Source organism: Geotrypetes seraphini, chromosome 15 (genome assembly GCF_902459505.1).
Source record: "Geotrypetes seraphini chromosome 15, aGeoSer1.1, whole genome shotgun sequence".
NCBI lineage: Eukaryota > Metazoa > Chordata > Amphibia > Gymnophiona > Dermophiidae > Geotrypetes > Geotrypetes seraphini.
Genome location: NC_047098.1, coordinates 13,555,125 through 13,567,392, shown reverse-complemented (window position 1 = coordinate 13,567,392; position 12,268 = coordinate 13,555,125). Strand labels below are relative to the sequence as shown.

The following is a 12,268-nucleotide window of genomic DNA, read 5'->3' as shown; positions in this document are numbered from 1 at the left end:
AGGGGAAACTTCTATTGTCCTTTATCCACCAGATTTCAGCAACCTTTTGAAACCAGGGACTGAAAAGTAAATTGTTCAAATATATATTTTGCTAAAGGGTAAGGAAAGATCTGTATCAGTCTGGCCTCCAGAAACATGGAGGATGTTTTGATTGAAGGATGTTACAGTATGTGCTTGAATGCTGGTGTCTTTATCCATGGTAAGTGCATTGCCTCCATTGTGCAAAACAATTTTGACTTTTCCATGTGTAGACCCAAGCAATGTGACTCTGGGCTTTCTTTGCAAGGATTTAAGCTTGATTAACTTGAAACTAATCTTTTTAACTCAGAAAGCAGTAATTAAGACAAACATAACAATTTTCTATTTATTTTCATTGAAATGGAAGCCTGATTTAATGAACCGGAATAAGAGGGATTTTGTTTTGTTTGTTTTTTAACACAGATTTAAATATTTGTGCTCTCACTAGGGTAAATTTGGTAGTATTTTTTTCTTGAAAGGTTAATATAGCAACCAAATACAGTGGTACCTTGGATTACGAGCATAATCCGTTCCAGGAGCATGCTCGTAATCCAAAATGCTCGTTTATCAAAGCAAGTTTCCCCATAGGAAATAATGGAAACTCGTTTTGATGTGTCCCCCACCCCCTGAGAACCGGCATTGCTCCCCTCGAAGGGCCCCCCCCTCCCCCGCGATCAGGCACCCCCTTGCGATCCGGCACCCCCCCGCCTCGAACCGGCATCCCCCTGCCACGATCCGACCCCCCCCCGACACGATCCAACATCCCCCCCAACACAATTGGGCACCCCCCCCCCCCCCCCCGCCGCTTCTTACCCTCATCTGGGCACTCTTGAAAATCGGCTTCCTCCTCTGCTGGGCCTTGAGCATCTGAGCATGCTCAAGGCCTGCGAGTTCAAGTTCAGAACGTGAACTCACAGGCCTTGAGCATGCTCAGATACTCAAGGCCCAGCAGAGGAGAAGGCCGATTTTCAAGAGTGCCCAGATGAGGGTAAGAAGCGGGGGGGGGGGGGTCGGATCATGGCAGGGGGGGGTCGGATCGTAGCGGGGGGGGGGTACCGGTTCGAGGCAGGGGGGGTGCCGGATTGCGGGGGGGGGGGGATGCTCGTAAATTGAGCCATGCTCGGTTTCCGAGGCACCGATTTTGCAAATGTTTTGCTCGTCTTGCAAAACACTCGCAAACCGGTGCACTCGTAAACCGAGGTACCACTGTACTTGTTTGATGGTGCCTCAGTACTTGTCCACATTTTCTTCAAAGAATGTTGTTTTCTTTTATGAAAGAACAAAAATATAAACGTGTCTATTATCGGGAACTCAAGCACAGCAATTTCAGAATTTCAATATACTGTATGTTGTAAACTGTTTTCACGGCATATCTAAAAGGCAAGATATTGGCAAAAAATAGAAAGGAAAACAGACTTTGGAACTTTTGCAACCTAAATCGGATGTACAGTACTGTACAGTAATTATTGGCCTCTGATTAAAGAAAAAAACACACAGAAAATTTGCACTAGCAAGTGTTTGGCTGGTATATTATCCTTTCAGGACAAATATATATTGCTACATTAACCCCAGCCCCTGTTACAAAACCGCACACACATCTACAGAATTTCTTGATGGTAGCTAAGTTACTGCCTGTATACATTTACAGTATTTGAGGAAGCTGAGTTTGTGTTTCTAAAATATATCTCTACCTCTGTTTTATAGCAATGCTATAGTGAAGCTTAAACAGATGTAATTATTCTTGGATTTCCTATCATTTTTTTTTTCTTTTTTTCTGTAGTTCAGCAGTACTAGTTCCTCACCTAAAATACTTTTATTATCTCTTTGCTTTGTATTTCATTTTCAAGGAGCAAAAGTGATTTGGAGTGTTTGGATGTACTGTTTGTGTCTTTGAATAGGTATGTAGTTGAGGTCCATTTGTACTGGCTACTTCCAGTCTTGTAATTCTCCATAATATCTTTGCGAAGATGTGATGCAAGTCAACTTCTCTTTAATCTAATCTACTATATACAGAAGACAGAAGTTCAGTCTAATATGACGGGGGGGGGGGGATATTCATGTGTCCTGCCAGGATCTGTGCCCTGCCCCCCCTTCCTCACATCCTCCCCTACCAGGCTCTCCATTCTGTCCCCCCTCCTTCCTTGCCAGGCTCTCCACCTTGTTCCCCCTCCTTCCTTGCCAGGCTCTCCACCTTGTTCGCCCCCCTCTCTCCCCACCAGGCTCTCCACCTTGCTCCCTTCCCTCCCTGTCCTTCCAGGCTTTCCACCATGTCCCCCCTCCCTCCCTGCCAGGCTCTGCACCCAGCCCCCCTCCCTACCCTGTACCCCTCTCTCCCGATGTCCTGCAGGCCTCTACCGGGCCTGCTTTATGACATGATGGGCCTGAACAGAAGGGATCCCTCCTGTCCTGGCCAATTCTGCCAATTTTTTTTTTTTTTTAACAATCCCCCCCCTCCCCCGTGTACCTTTTTCAATCCCCAGTAGTCCAGCAGTGTACTGGGCAGGAGTGAGCTTTCCATGTTCCTACCCCACAATGAGCCCCTCCCTGAATGGTCTCCTCAAGTTCTCGCAGCCCAGCATTGTACCGGGCATGAGAGAGCTCTCATTACTCCTGCCCAGTACTGAGCCGCTCACTGAATGGCTGTTGCGAGGTCTGGGTCCTTTGAAGGCACTCTCAACTGATATGGGTATCTCTCCATCCTTGTCAATCAAGAACACCCATACATGTTGATGGTCTTCTCTATGGTTGATGGGATCTTTCATACCACTAGAATTGTTTGTGAGTGGTTCATGGAGCATGACCAAGACTTCTAGCTACTTCCCTGGCCTCCAAATTCCCCAGACCTTAACTCAGTTGAACACATTTGGGACCACTTTGATCGACGCTTTTGATGATTAGATCCACCACTACGGACCCATAAGCAACTGTTGTGTGCATTGCAGTCTGCAGGGCTCCAGTTACTCTAGCAACCATCCAGCATCTTATTGAGTCACTCCCATGGCGTCTGGCTGCCATCTGTGCTGCAAGAGGCGGTTTATTCTGGATATTACCAGGTGGTCATAATAATGTGTCTCGATCGTGGGGATAAGGGAGATTCCTGGGGTACGCCACAACCTGGAAACCAGGATTTAGATGTTCTTCCTCCAAACTATACTATATAAGAGCTTAAAATTTTTTTTAAAAACCTTGAAACCATTTCAATATGTTACCTGCTATGCCTAGTTGTGAAAGAAGAGATATCAAAACATTATGATTGACTACGTCAGTGCAGCCGATAGATCAAGCTGCCAGAAGACAGCATACTGTCTTCTACTTAATATGCTTTGAACCTTAGAAATAAGTGACAGAAGTAAAGTCTCTGTACTATAACTAGGATTAAAGCTATGTTGAAAAGCGTATAATATAGAAAATTTATCTAAAAACTCAGATAATTGTTTAGAAACTATTGATTCAAAAAGTTGATAGCTATTGGTCGATAGCTTGCTGGTACTTGTGGATCTAAAGAAGAAGATTTTATTAGCAGTGTAAGCATTATACCATATTGTTTGTTATACCCCGCAAATGTCAACTGGAAATCATTGCGGCTTGCATAAGATTAATAAGGTTAGCAACATAGGCATTATGAATCATATCAAGACTATACTGAAAACAGATGTGTGTATCGCACCTTCCTAAATTGAAGATAGGAGGCCATCGAAAGGCAACATAAGCTATGCATTTAAGGACCCTTTTCATGTCTCCTGTTTGCAGTAATTCTAAAAAGTGAGTAATGAGATGAAGGTAAACATTGCCTTTGAAATACTACCTGCAAGTGTTGCAATAAGTGCACTTATATGAGTTTTTATTTAAAAAGAGGAAAAAAAACCTCAGAATAAATTGCATATTGTGGAGACCAAGGCTTCAACTAGAAGCATATTTTGTTAATCTAAATTATGAGGTTGGTGATATGTCAGTGTTTCTCAGTTCGGTCCTGGAGTACCCCCTTGCCAGTCAGGTTTTCAGGATATCCACAATGAATATGCATGAAAGAAATTTGCATATAATGGAGGCAGTGTATACAAATCAAGTTTATGCATATTCATTGTGGATATCCTGAAAACCTGACTGGCAAACTGTAGGACCGAGTTGAGAATCATTGGCATATATGATAATCTTTGATCCAGAGGTGTTTTCATTATTTGAAGAATTTCCCCTTTAATCAATAGTTCCAGTTTGTGGAAATGACTTCCATAATCAATTTACACCCAATAGAACTGGAACACAATTGATTCTTGCAGTTGTCCAGGTCTCGCCATGTCTGGGTAGGTAGCACACCCTTGAGGAAACAGCAGCATGATGGCTGAAATTTTTATTTATTTTATTTTCTCTACCATTCTCCCTTGAATTTACTTGAATTTATTCAGGTACTCAAGCATTTTTCCCTGTCTGTCCCGGCGGGCTCACAGTCTATCTAATGTACTTGGGGCAGTGGGGGGATTAAGTGACTTGCCCAGGGTCACAAGGAGCAGCGTGGGATTGAACCCACAACCTCAGAGTGCTGAGGCTGTAGCTTTAACCACTGCGCCACACTCTTCCCTATCAGACACAGCAAGACCCAGACAATTGCAACAATTATGATGCCAGCCGTGGAAGCCTAACAGCATGAAACACAGTTTTTCCACTTAGGATTTTGAGATTTTATTTTATTTTTTTGGACACATTCAAGACAAATCCTCTTGTCTGCTTGACAAAGGAATAGCTTACATATCTGAGCTAGCAGGATACTCTTGTTACTGTAGGCAACCTGTAATTTTTTTTATTATTGCTTTTCTATTTTCACGTGGTTAAACCTATGAACCCTGTTTTGAATTCAGTGTTCAACATTTGGGATTATCACTGTGCTCTGGTAGATGCAATCTCGCATCTACTCTGTATCCAAGAGAGGAGGTATTGCTTTTTTCAAGGAGAGGCATTTCCTGTCAAGAAACAGGATTTAAGTCACTTGCACTGTATGAAGATGTCACTCATTTGTGTCTGGTCAGAATAGCCCTCTCCGAGCTTAGAACTTTGTATAAATTTCTGCATACATGTGCAGTCCTAGCACAAGAGGGTGTGACATCCTAAGCCAACTTCTGCTTTTGCACTACTATCTTGAGAACAATCTTGTGGTGTGCATCCACTTTTAAAGCTTACATATTTCATTCTTTAAAGACTAAAAATATATTGCACGTTTGCTGTCTTATTGGGTTATTTTCCTTTTTATTTGGTTCTGGCCTCTCTATCACTTCAACTTATTGGTTTGCTCTTAAATCTTTCTCTAGGATTTAATTTGTTTTCTGTTTCTTTGTTCTCCGTTTCCTCCCCTACATCTTTCTCTGATCTTATTTTTCCTTTCATTTTTCTCAAAAGCCTTTTTATCTACCTCTAGAAAATTTTTATTCTTCCTCCTCCAGGGTTGGATACCTCCTCTCCTTCTTATCCAAGCTACTTGAATGTGCTTTTCACCGCCATTAAATTGATTTTCTTTCATCTCTCAAGCTGTCCTTGACCCACTTCAATCAGGCTTTCGTCCTCTTCATTCTACAGAAACTGTCCTTACGAAAGTCTCAAATGACTTCCTCCTGGCCAAATACAAAAGCCTCTACTCCATCCTCATCCTTCTTGATCTATCTGCAACTTTTGACACAGTAAATCACCATCAGTATGCTGTCCTCACTTGAATTCCAGGGCTCTGTTATCTCAAGGTTATCTTCCTATCTTTTCCATCGCAGTGGTGGATCCTCCTCCACCACCATCCTGCTGTCAGTCAGTGGACCTCAGGGCTCTGTCCTGGGACAACTTTTTTTTTCCATCTACACTTCTTCCCTTGGTGCTGTATTAGAGTTTGGTATCATCTGCAAAGAGGTAATGTCAACCAGTCAGCTCTTCCACTCACAAGGATGTTAAAAAATGCTGCAACAAGGTCCAAATATCCTTTTCCTCAGAGTGAACTCTTATCTCCTTCCACTTAACTGGTTTCTAACCCAGTTCAGTCATCTATGCAGAACCATGTCAAAGGCTTTCCACATCTAGCACACCCTCTAAATCCAAATGTTTGGTCACCCAGTCAAAGAAAGACCTACCTCTAGTAAAATCATGTTGCCTCGGGTCCTACAATCCATTTGATTCCAGAAATCTCACTATTGTCTTAGAAGTGGCTACATTAATTTGCTCACCACAGAGATCAGTCTAATCGGTCTATAGTTCCCAACCTCCTTCTGCTTTTTTTTGGACAGGAACTTCATCCACCCTTCTCCAGACTCTAAAGAAGCATTGAAAGGGACAGACCTTAAATTCCCATAGTACCCTCAGATATACCCCATCCACCTCCTTCAGGTTAGCTAGTTCCTCACAAACAGACTTTTGAAAATCGGTCAGTGTGTCAAGTGTAGCATTCTATGCTTTGTTCCACTGCTCTCCACCTTTTTTTCCATTATCACAATTAAGATGTAGTCTGAGAATAATACTACAGGGGGAAGGGGGTGCTGAAATGTTCTCAGTCTAAATTCTGTTATTTTGTCACTAGCTGAAAACAGTGTTATTTTATTTTGCAAAGTGCCAATTTACAGAATAATAATACTACCGTATGTTTTTGACATTGTTTCAGATCATTGATTGAACCATGTCAACAGAACCATCTAGAGGTTTCTTCTGTAGGTTTCTTTTGTAAGCCATCTAGAGCCTGTTTAGGTTAGAGCAACACACAAATGGAAGATTAGATTAGGAATAGGAAATTCATAAGAAAATCCATGAATGTATGATGCAAATATTGAGTGACAAATGCCCCATCATACTCCACAGTGAAGCAAGGTCTGGGAGACCTCAAACGATGTCAACTCCTGAAATTGTTGACCATGTCCATGAATTGATTTTGGCAGATAGAGAATATCTGCTAGAACAATTTCTGAGACACTACAGATATCCAGGGAACGTGTTGGGTGTATAATCTATGAGCAGCCGCGTATGCAGAAGCTGTCAGCCAAGCACCCAAATGTTTGAATGCTGACAAGAAGCAACATTGAGTAGACACTTCCAAGTTGATTTTGCAGCATTTTCAGTGAGCTGGTACCAATGCCGGTCGACATTGTATATCTGGATTTTCAGAAGGCGTTCGACAAAGTTCCACATGAACGACTACTTTGGAAAATTGCATACCATGGAATTGAGGGTGAAATACTCACGTGGATTAAAAACTGGCCGGAGCATAGGAAACAGAGTGGGGGTAAATGGACAATTCTCAGACTGGAAGAGCGTCACCAGCGGGGTGCCACAGGGCTCGGTGCTTGGACCAGTGCTCTTCAACATCTTTATAAACGATCTGGACATTGGTATGACGAGTGAGGTGATTAAATTTGCGGATGATACAAAGTTATACAGAGTAGTGAAGATACAGGGGGATTGTGAAGATCTGCAATGTGACATAATCAAGCTGCAGAAATGGGCATTGACATGGCAAATGAGGTTCAGTGTGGATAAGTGCATGTCGGGAACAAAAATCTCATGCACGAATACAGGATGTCCGGGGTGGTACTTGGAGAGACCTCCCAGGAAAGGGACTTGCAACAGCAAAAAGGGCGAACAGAATGCTAGGAATGATCAAGAAGGGGATCACGAACAGATCAGAGAAGGTTATCATGCCGCTGTACCGGGCCGTGGTGCACCCTCATCTGGAGTACTGCGTCCAGCACTGGTCGCCGTACATGAAGAAGGACACGGTACTACTCTAAAGGGTCCAGAGAAGAGTGACTAAAATGGTTAAGGGGATGGAGGAGTTGCCGTACAGTGAGATTGGAGAAGCTGGGCCTCTTCTCCCTTGAAAAGAGGAGACTGCGAGGGACATGATCGAAACATCCAAAATACTGAAGGGAATAGACTTAGACTGTTCACCCTCTCCAAGGTAGGGAGAACGAGAGGACACTCTCTAAAGTTGAAAGGGGATAGATTCCATACAAACGTAAGGAAATTCTTCTTCACCCAGAAAGTGGTAGAAAACTGGAATGCTTTTCCGGAGTCTGTTATGGGGGAAAACACCCTCCAGGGTTTCAAGCCAAAGTTGGACAAGTACATGCTAAACTGGTGAGACTGGACTCATTTGGAGCACTGGTCTTGATCTAGGGGTCGCCGCATGAGTGGACTGCTGGGCAGGATGGATCATTGGTCTGACCCAGCAGCGACAATTCTTATGTTCTTATGTAATGACTAGTTACAGTTGATGAAACATGGTTATACCATAATGATCCTGGAAAAAAAACTAGTTCATGCAATGGCGGCACTGAGGTTCTCCAAGGCCAAGGAAATTCAAGACCCAAAAGTCAGCAATAAAGGTCATGGCCACAGTGTTTTGGAATCAGGAAGGTGTTTAATGACTGACTATCTTCCAAGAGGCCAAATAGTTAATGTAGAATACTACTGTAATTTGCTGTGCCAATTAAAGGAGACATTGGAAGAAAAAAGGAGAGGGAAGCTGCGGAAAGGAGTTCTATTTTTGCATGACAATGTACCTGCTCACAAGATTGGCAAAACAATGGATATTATTGATGCAGTTGGGGTTTCACTGCATAAACCATCCACCCTACTCACCAGATCCTACTCCATCTGACTATTTTCTGTTTCCAAACCTTATAAAATGTTTGAAAGGGTGATATTTTTTTGAGTGATTCTGAGGTGATTGCTGCAGCGGAGCAGTATTTCAGTGACCAGACATCAGAGTATATTTTGAAAGGGTTACATAAACTTCAGACACAATGTGCCAAGTGTGTTGCACTTAGGAATGAATATCTGGAATAACTTGTAAGTTTCATGGCTCAACGTCGTTCCCTTATTGCTTGGGCTGAGAACTTTTCAGTCCCACTTAAGAGGACTCACTGCTGTAACTAGAATAGTGCCTTGAGAATTTGCCAAATTAAATGTCACGGGGGTGTTTTGTTTTTCTCCATTTTGCACTTATAATTATGACTTGGCAGAATTGAATGTTTGCTTTAATTTTGTATAGATATGATTGCAGCACACAGGTGCCTGTTAAGATGCATATTTTGAGAGCATATTGTCCTTGCTTTAATTTTTAAAAATCCAAATCAGTAAAAATTTAGTTTGACTAATGTCCACCAGATGGTGCTGTAGGGATGCACTTTAATCCGATCTAATAAGTCTACATGACTAGAAATGGCTTTGGCTGTCTCATACTAATCAAAATCTCGTACTAATCAAAGTATCAGTCAGTTAAGTTCTGGTTTAAATCATTAATCCTGCAGTATGAGGATCTCTAAAATGGATGGGTGTGATCTACCAGGGTTACATTTTCTCAAGCTTTTTGCTGCGTTCCAATATCTGACAGAATTTTCAAAGTCTGGGTACCTCTTATGCTTGGATATTACTATAAAATGCTTTTGATTTGAATATCAGAAATCCTAGAACTGAAATACAGTAAGTTATGAGAATATTCTATAAGTTATTCAGTTGGAAAATGGAATATTGTTAAGTTTGTTGCAGTAGAAGCCTGATAAACCTCACTCTGAGCTGGAAGGAAAGCCATCTCCAGTTTGGAGAAGCAGCTAGTTTCATAGCATGCGTTTTAGGATTTAAGACATGTCCTTTTTTTTTTTTTTTTTTTAAAGTAGCAACTCAAAATGAGTTACATCGAAGTACAGTAGGTATTTTTCCTAGTGTGTGCCTACTGCAGCTTAAGAGGACTTACTGCGGGACTTGGATGTCCAGTAGTAAGTTCCTAATCTGCATGCGCAAACTACACATTAAAAGATGTGGTATTTTCCTACAGAGGGGCATGTGGGCAGAGAATGGATATTTTTGCGCTAATCTTACATTATTGCACTCTGAGTGATTAGGGCAGGATTAGTGTATAAGTCCTTATCGCCCACAAAATAGGTGTTGAGTGCTCATGCGCTTTCTGTAATGACGTGCACTAATGGCAAATAAAACATGGCCATTAATAAGGAAAACAGAAAATTAGCCATTTTTCAGCTATGGTAAAAAAAAATAGCCTTAACATATGGAAAAAGCACATATAAGGGCATGCTAAGGCCACTTTCTACCCCAGCTTAGTAAAAGGATCACTTAATTTTGGTACTGGAAGCAATGAAAGGCTAAGTAACTTGCCCAAGGTTACAAGTGGCATCAGTGGGATTTGAATTCTGGTCCCTGGCCTCTCTTGTTCTTGGCCCACTGTCCTAACCAGCAGTACCTCTCCTCTTCCTAGCAGCAGCTCAATGCGTGCTTTTAATTTCCCCACACAGCTGCTGCTAGTGTTAGTTTAGCCAGCGATTCCATCATCAGAGGCGGGCCGGCCGGCCTAGCAAAGACCCCGAGGCTGCCTGATGGAACTGCGGCTAAACTAACGCTAGTGGCAGCTGTGTGGGGACGTTTAAAAGCACACAGTGAGCTGCCGCTAGGGAGAGGAGAGGTACTGCTGAGCCGACGATTCCATCAGGCAGCCTCAGGGCCTTTGCTAGGCCGGCCGGCCGGCCTCCAATGATGCAACTTCCTCTTTTGTCAGAGGTGGGCCGGCCTAGCAAAGGCCCCGAGGCTGCATGATGGAATCGCCGGCTAAACTAATGCTAGCAGCAGCTAACACCTTTTCAGTTTTAAGCAAAAGAAGCTAGTAAAAACATGAATAACCTTTTAATAAAATCTAAACTTAACATGGTGTATGTTTTAGTCTTGTCCTAAAAATATATATCCTGTAAAACCTAGCTTTTAAATATTTCTTAAATTACCCATAAAATTGGATCTGACAAAGATCCAAAGGTAGAGCATTCCACAGTGTCGGGCTTTGTATTTCAAACATCATGTATACGTAGTTTATAGTTCAAGATTATTTGTTACATCAGGGAAACCTTGTTGATGTCCCTTAATAGTTCTTGCAAATATAAAGGGCCCTCTAACTGTAAAGCACAAAAAACCCTAACCAACGCAGTGAGACCTGGAAAACTGCAAGAAGCATAATGCCAGCCACGGAAGTTGAAGAGAACATATAACCCAGCTTCACAGGGAGAACATCTTTAAACTCACCAGAGAATTTTCCATGCTACGGAAAAAGAGACCAACTGATTTCCCCACCAAAATTCATATATATATATATATATAGACAAGCTATAGTGGGCCCTCAATCCTGATTGGTTGTGGCTTGAGGTGAATGAGTCAGGAAAGTCCATTGGGCACCAATATGACTGCAGACCTTGAAGCACACCCTGAAGAAAACCACAGCATAATTACTGAAACATCGATTCTATGTGACCAGACACAGCGAGGCCCAGAAAACTGCAACAAGCATAAACTTAAAGCAAATGCACTGTTCAATTGATAACCAATGTAATTCAGCTAAAAGTGCTCTAACATGTTCAGAAGCTTTTATTATTCATTAATAATCGCACTGCAGTGTTCTGCATTAACTGCAGTCTCTTTAATTGCAATTAATCAATTCTGCTATAAGGGAAAGTAGACCTGCGTTCCTTTAAATAACAGGACTCTTCATAGGAGACGTCTACCCCCCTTAATGCATGAATGTCCCATAAAAGCACTGTACTTGAATAAGATGCTACTGTTGGGCAAACTTTTAATTTATGCTTTTAATATCTTTTTTTCAGAGTTCCTTTACAGTGTGAAATAGTACCTGAGCTGGACAACTGCAACTGGCTCCATGTATCCAGAATCGACCACAGACTCTCCAGCCCGACTCTCGCTCAGACAGACTGGCTCTCCAGGAATGATTTACAGGTGAGAGATTTTCAGATTCTCCCCATGTGTCTCCCGAAATGAACCACATTTCTTCATATAATTTGCAATTTGCTAGAAAATACAGCACACTGTTGGCCCATTTCATGAATATGGGAAAAGGTTTTAGTAGATCTGACCCTTAACTTTCTTTTAATTTTTACTTTATATATTCTGCAGGGTCTTGCTATAATCTTTTCTATACACTATTACCAAAGAAGCATCGAGCACAGCCACCTGTGTTAGCTCACTTTTTTGCATGCTCTTCATACATTGACCAAATACTGCAAGGACTTCTTTGACTGAAGGTGCAAGTTGCAGCCACCTGCTTCCACTGTTTTTTTGGATTTGCATTTTCCTTCTGTTCCTTTGCATTTCCATTCTTCTTGTACAAAAATATAGGATTTTTTTCCCCCTCCCTTCATTTCTTTTTCCAGCTTAATTCAGGCCAGTGATTGCAGCAACGTTTTTCAGCTAGAAGCTATAAATTAAGTCTGGAAACATG

At 42.0% G+C, this 12,268-nt stretch overlaps 1 protein-coding gene across 3 annotated transcripts in view; it reads left to right on the top strand.

Moving 5' to 3' along the window:
* The window catches only part of KCNAB2 (potassium voltage-gated channel subfamily A regulatory beta subunit 2), a 131,585-nt gene that overhangs the window by 30,541 nt on the left and 88,776 nt on the right, over positions 1 to 12,268 (top strand). For all 3 annotated transcript variants that reach the window (XM_033921896.1, XM_033921894.1, XM_033921895.1), the window contains exon 2: positions 11,637 to 11,766. In XM_033921896.1, the coding sequence (XP_033777787.1) occupies positions 11,690 to 11,766 (77 nt within the window). In that variant the 5' untranslated portion in view covers positions 11,637 to 11,689. The remainder of the gene's footprint in view (positions 1 to 11,636; positions 11,767 to 12,268) is intronic.